This window comes from Nannospalax galili, unplaced genomic scaffold (assembly GCF_000622305.1).
Source record: "Nannospalax galili isolate Female #2095 unplaced genomic scaffold, S.galili_v1.0 scaffold2660, whole genome shotgun sequence".
In the NCBI taxonomy this organism is placed as follows: Eukaryota; Metazoa; Chordata; class Mammalia; order Rodentia; family Spalacidae; genus Nannospalax; species Nannospalax galili.
This window is the reverse complement of record NW_008345902.1, coordinates 264,647-271,282: the sequence shown is the minus strand read 5'-3', so window position 1 is coordinate 271,282 and position 6,636 is coordinate 264,647. Positions and strand designations below refer to the sequence as shown.

The following is a 6,636-nucleotide window of genomic DNA, read 5'->3' as shown; positions in this document are numbered from 1 at the left end:
ACTCACAGAGATCCACCTACCTCTGCCTCCCGAGTGCTGGGATTAAAGGTGTGTGCCACCACACCCAGCCACTGAGTCAGTTTTTAAGTTACTTATTTATTTTTTTTTGGGGGGGGGTCTTTTTGAGACAGGGTCTCCCTGTAGCCCCTGCTGTCCTGGAACTCACTATGTAGACCAGGCTGGCCTTAAACTCACAGAGACCCGCCTGCCTCTGCCTCCCGAGTGCTGGGATTAAAGGCGTGGGCCACCGGCACCCGGCTCTTTTATTTATTATTTTTATTTTACATGTATGAGTGCATTGCCTGCATGTATATGAGTGCACCGGTGTCATACAATGCCACTGAGGTCAGAAGAGGGCGTCGGATTCCCCTGGAACTGGAGTTAAGAATGGTTCATAGCCGTCATGTGGGTGCTGGGAACTGAACCTGGGTCCTCTGCAAGAGCAGTCAGCTCTTAACCACTGCATTATCTCTCCAGCCCCTGAGTCAGTTTTTAAACATAGTAATGGGAGCTGGGAATGTAGCTCAGTTGGTGAAGTGCTTGTCTAGCATGCATGAAGCCCTGAGTTTGATCCCTAGTACCATACAAAACCTGGCATGGTGAAGGACACCTGTAAACCCAGCACTCAAGAGGTGGAAGCCAGGAGGGTCAAGGAGTTCAAGGTCATCTTCAGCTATACATCGAGTTCTAGGCCAGCCTAGACTACATGAGACCTTGTGTTAAAAAAAGAGACGGGGTTGGGGCTAGAGAGATGGCTCAGTGGTTAAGAGCACTGACTCTCTTGCAGAGGACCCAGGTTCGATTCCCAGCACCCACATGGTGGCTATGAACAATCCTTAACTCCAGTGCCAGGGGAATCTGACGCCCTCTTCTGACCTCCACGGCATTGCATGACACAGGTGCACTCACATACATGCAGGCAATACACTCATACAAATAAAATAAAAATAAATTATTAAAAGAAAAAAAAAAGAGATGGGGCAGCTCTGAAAGTAAAGGCATTTTTCACACAAACCTACTGACATGAGTTTGATTCCCAGAACCCATGTAAAGGTAAAAGGGAAAAAAAAAAATCAACTCCACAAATTTGTCTTCTGCTCTCCACATACCCACACCACCCACAATAATGCATATGATTTTTTTATATTCAGCAGCAAAAGGCTAGAGAGATGGTTCCGTGGTTAAGGGCAATTGCTGCTCTTCCAAAGAACTGGAGTTCAGTTCCCAGAACCCTTATTGGATGGCTCACAATGACCTATAACTCCAGTTTTAGGGCATCTAATGCCATCTCTGGCCTCTGCAGGCACCTGCACTCACATGGCGAATATACATAAATGCAGGGCCCACATAGCATACACATAAATTTTTAAAAATTAACAAAAAAGCAGCAAAATAAGCCCAAAACAAGTCATAAACCCTATGTAAGTAGGGCATGGTAGTACACACCTTTAATCTCAGCACTGGGAGACAGAGGCGGGTAGATCTCTGTGAGTTTGAGGCCAGTTTGGTCTACATAGTAAGTTCCAGGTCAGCCAGGGTTATAGGGAGACCCTGTCTCAAAAAAAAAAAAAAAAAAAAAAATCACAAAGTCAAATGTGGTGGCGCATACCTTTAGTCCCAGCAGGCAGATCTTTCTAAGTTCAAAGCCAGCCTGGTCTACATCACAAGTTCCAGGCCAGCTGGGACTACAGGGAGACCCTATCTCAAAAAGACAAAAAATAAAAAGTAAAAACAAAGAGACCTGGAAACCTATATAACTGGTAATAAAATATACAAGAAGAAAGAGGAAAGCCATTATTTGAAAAAATTTAAAATGTCTATTCATAAGCAGATCATGGTTATTTTTTATGAAATGTTCTCTAATTTAGTGAGTAAAAAAAGCATAATGATAACTCACGTAGGAAGGAACTAGAATGATCAAAGTAGGTTTCAGCACTGTCACATTCCACCAGTTTGCTGAGATGTAAGTTTTTACATTGTGAATCTTCTACCTACAAACCAAAACATAAAAAATTCCACTTTCAATGTTCCAGCTGTGTGCAACTTGCATAGTGAGCTCTCTAAATTATTATTTTTTTTAGTATTTATTTTACTTTATTTTATATGTATGAGTGTACTGCATGCATGCAAGAGTACCTGTGTCATGCAATGCCCACGGAGGTCAGAAGAGAGCATCAGATCCCCTAGAACTGGAGTGGACAGTTGTTAAGCTGCCATGTGGGTCCTGGGAATCGAACCTGGGTCCTCTGCAAGAGCAATCAGTGCTCTTAACCACTGAGTCATCTCTCTAGCCCCTTGAATTATTTTTTTTTAATACTTAGAATGAATCCATTAAAGCCTTCCAAGAATTATTAAATTTCTTTAATCCCAGCACTTGGGTGGCAGGGGCAGGCGAATCTCTGTAAATCAAGACCAGCCCGGTGTACAGGGAGACCTGGGCCCAAAAAAACACACACACACACACACACACACACACACACACACACACACAAAGAATTATTAAATTTCAGGACTGGAGGGGCTGGAGAGCTGGCTCAGCGGTTAAGAGCACTGACTGCTCTTGCAGAGGACCCAGGTTTGAATCCCAGCACCCACACGGTGGCCAAGAACCATCCTTAACTCCAGGTCCAGGGGAATCTGAAGCCCCCTTCTGACCTCTGCAGCATTGCATGACATGGGTGCACTTATATCCATGCAGGCAATACATTCATACTCATAAAAAAATAATAAAGTATTTAAAAAAAAAATTTCAGGACTGGAGAGATGGCCCAACACTTAAGAGCACTGGCTGACCTTGATCTTGCAGAGGACCCAGGTTCAGTTCCCAGCACCCACATGGTGGTTAACAACTGCCTGTAACTCCAGTTCCAGAGGATCTGACACCCTCTTTCAATCTCCTCAGGCACTGCAAACAGGAGGCACACTTACATCTGTGCATGCAGACCACCCAGACACAGAAAATAAAATTTTTAAATTTTAAAACATTACTATATTTCACTACCCAACTGTTCTAATCTTCAAAGGCATAAATGCCTTCAGCTTTCCTCTCACCAGGTCAGCAGGTACCAACTGTTCACCAGGTACATGAGCTTTCCAAGGGCAATAGGAAAATTATGTCCTAGCTGGGCTCCAAACACTCAACCTGCCCACCACTCCAACTTCCTCTTACCTCTAGCAAAAGGTCATTCATGTTTTGGTGGCCTCTCAGGAGGTGCAGTGCTGAATCCTTTAATTTTTGTTCCCTTTCAGGATTATGTTTTTGCTTCTTGACTCTGCCTGCTAAGTGGGAAAAATGAATTTCAAAAAATTACAAGATGGAGGTGAAGAGATGTGGTTAAGAGCACTGGCTGCTCTTTCAGAGGGCCAGGATTCAGTTCCCAGCATCCACATGGTGGCTAACAACTGTCCTTAACTCCGGTTCCAGGAGCTCTAATGCCCTCCTCTGGCTTCCAAGGGCATTGCATACACATGGTGCACATACATACACACAGGCAAAACACTCTTACACACAAAATAGAAATAATCCCTTGGAACTTGAATTATAGACAGTTGTTGGCCGCTGTGTGGATGCGCTGGGACTCGAACGTGGGTTTTCTGCAAGAGCAGTCTGTGCTCTTAACCCCTGAGCAATCTCTCCAGTCCTAGAAATAAATTTTAAAAATTTAAGGCTGGGCGTGGTGGCGCACACCTTTAATCCGACACTCGTGAGGCAGAGGCAGGCGGATCTTTGTGAGTTCAAGGCCAGCCTGGTCTACAAAGTGAGTTCCAGGACAGCTGGGGCTACAGGAAGACCCTGTCTCAAAAAGACCAAAAAAAAAAAAAAAAAAATTACAAGGTGAAATACTTCGCTGAACTGCCGGAGACCGACCCCGACAGTCACCTGCTCTAAGAGCGGCTGGGCTCAAGGAGGGGAGTCTGCAATAACAGCCTGAGGCCCGACGCTGATCCATGAGGACGCGCAGACCCGCCCCGGTGACCCAGAGCCTGCGAGGCTCTGGGCTGGACACGACGGGGCGGACAGCGGGAAGGAGCCCGGGAGGGAAAGGAGTCGGGGCGGGGCCACCGGGGCGGCGGGGCAAGGCCGTCCACTTACCCAGCAGCTCGGCCCATGTCCTCCGGCGGCCGGGCCCTTTACAGAACGCTGCACCCTCGGCCTGCGAGCCCGACATGGTGACTGAAGCTCCCGCACACTCCAGCCCCACAGCCCGCGCTGCCTTCCTATAGGCGGCGGCCAGGCGCGCGCGCTCATTGGCTAGCGGTGCCATGACCTTTGCCCTGCCTGACCTTCGTTCTGCCGCCATCTTGGGGTGGCGCAGGTGGCAGCCATAGTGGTAGTGGCGCTGGACGCTGAGTCTCGCGACTGCCTTGGCGCCGGAGTGAACCTGCGCATGACAGCTAGACGGAAAGTGGCGCAGAATTTGAAGCTGGCGGGGCTTGGTGAGGATTGACTGAGGCTAACATCCGGGTTCCAAACGGGACTGTACTGATGGGAAAAACCCTGAGCTGATCCTAGGAAGACCCCATTACAAATCGGATGGGGGAGAGGCTGAAAACCTCTACCCTGCTTTGCACGGTGAAGTATTGTATCAGCCCCCAATACTGTGCTGTGTTGATGTGTCTCTGATTGTAGGAAAACTGACCAAATGAGTTTTCGTGCCGAATTAAAGAATAGAGGTGGAAAACCAGCCAAGGAATGCTATCGTGCCTCAGTTTCTCCCTTTGTAAGACCCACTTGGCATGCTCACGGGGTCCTTGGAAAGGACCAAGGGTTCCGTTGTTGTGTGTGATGATGCGTGGAAGTTCCGACCAAGGACTTGCACCGGAGGAGGGAGCGGGACAGAAGGGGGAGCGGCCCTCCCCGGATGCGCCTTCTCGGTGGGAACCAGCTAGTCTAGAGCACCTTGCGTCTCCACGGGTGTTTCGGATAAAAACCACACCAGTGCATCTTCCTAGGGCTGATCACCAAGAATGGAGGTGGGCGGACTCAACCACTCCGAAGCCTCACTGCTAAGTATTTTAGAGGACCGCTGACATAGGGAGATCCGCGAACAGGAAGTGAGAAGTTCTTTCAGTAGGGAGCTGCTATTCGTCCGAACTAGAGTTAATGAGACAGTGAACATAATAAGTTCTTAGCAATGCATTAACTACGTTGTAACTGTAAGTGACAACAATAAAAAACGAGTATAATTAATGGAAACGACATTAACAATAACAGAGACAGCAATGATATCCCGCATAATTAGGCACGCAAGTAGTGTGTGTTTATGATGGGGAAACGGAGGCTCGGGGAGCCAACTGGGGTGCTCAGGTTCACCTGACTAGTTACACTCTGAACTTGAATGTAGCAAAAGTATTCATCGGTGGCAGCAGAAAGAGTCCGCATTACCTGCACCGCAGTAACATAACAATGCTGAATTTCCAGCACTACCCCAGGCATACACATAGAAGATCTAACCGGAAGGCAGGACACTGGGACAGATTTGAAATCCCTGAGATTGCCTAGCAGTCACTAAAGTTCACCCAGCGTGAGGTAGGCCAACGTAGGGTGGAGCCACAGTCAGAGCCAGCGTGGAAAGGACAAAGAGCAAACACTCCAGTTTTCCTAGATTCGGCGTTATCCGCCTCCTTGGCCAATAGGTGGTACTGTTGTGCTAGCAGCCAAAGGGCCACTTAGCATGTACAGAAAATAAAACTAGCAAGATCACGATAAGACAACCAACGCAGAAGACATTTCAACAAAAAACCCGTCTCTACAGCCAGGCCCCCTGTGCAGTACAGGGTCGGATAGGATGGGGTAGGAGTTCCAACCTGACTCTATCAGAAGTGCCTCACTTCCTTCTATAAACAAGCAACCCTCCCCACCACCAGAAGACCTCCCAACACAAATCCAATCACTGAAATCCACCCTGTGATGGTTCCCTGATTTATCTTCATCTTCCAATCTTGTGTTCCAACATTTCAAAAAGGATCTTTTCCCACTATTATGAAAGAGATGATCTGTTTGACAAAACTACAGGTACAGAATAGTAACTTCACCCAAAATCACACCGATAACCACTGATATTTACAGTGTGCTTCCAAGCTTTCTTCTTTGCAAATATTTTTCTTTTAACTGCTGCTTTATAATCTGCATTTTTGGCAGGCACAGTGACATACATCAGTGAATCTTAGCTGCTGCGGAAGCTGAGGGACGAGGATCATTTCAGCCTAGGAGTTTGGAGCAGCCTAGGCAACACAGCAAGGCTTCATCTCAAAAATAGAGACTAGGGTGGTGGTGCATACCTTTGATCCCTGCACTCAGGAATAGGCAGGCTGATCTCAATGAATTCAAGGCCAACCTGGTCTACAGAGTGAGTCACAGGCCAGCTTGGGGCCACAAGGAGAACTTGTCTCAAAAAAACCAAAAAAGAAAAAAAAATAGGGAAATAAATAAATAAATAAATAATAGGGCCAAGTCCAATGTAGTGGTACATTCCTTAATCCCAGCACTCAGGAGGAGAGGTAGATAGATATCATGAGATTGGGGCCAGCCTGGTCTACATGGTGAGCGTCAGGCCAGCTAAGACTACATGGTGACCTGTCCCAAAAATAAATAAGTAAATAGGGCCAGAGATGGAGAACGACTGAGGTAGAGAG

The 6,636-nt window shown here is 47.2% G+C and overlaps 1 protein-coding gene across 4 annotated transcripts in view; it reads right to left on the bottom strand.

Moving 5' to 3' along the window:
- Fanca (FA complementation group A) overlaps window positions 1-4,682 on the bottom strand; it is a 65,757-nt gene extending 61,075 nt beyond the window's left edge. The window contains exons 1-3 of one of the 4 annotated variants that reach the window (XM_029567852.1): window positions 4,094-4,682; window positions 3,170-3,279; window positions 1,898-1,991 (exon numbers count right to left, since the gene is read on the bottom strand). In XM_029567852.1, coding sequence (XP_029423712.1) covers window positions 1,898-1,991; window positions 3,170-3,279; window positions 4,094-4,301 — 412 coding nt within the window. In that variant the 5' untranslated portion in view covers window positions 4,302-4,682. Of the gene's footprint in view, window positions 1-1,897; window positions 1,992-2,136; window positions 2,187-3,169; window positions 3,280-4,093 lie in introns of those variants that run through there. The other 3 variants (XM_029567850.1, XM_008842150.2, XM_029567851.1) reach the window with 3 other exon arrangements.
- Between the last annotated feature and the right edge of the window lie 1,954 nt (window positions 4,683-6,636).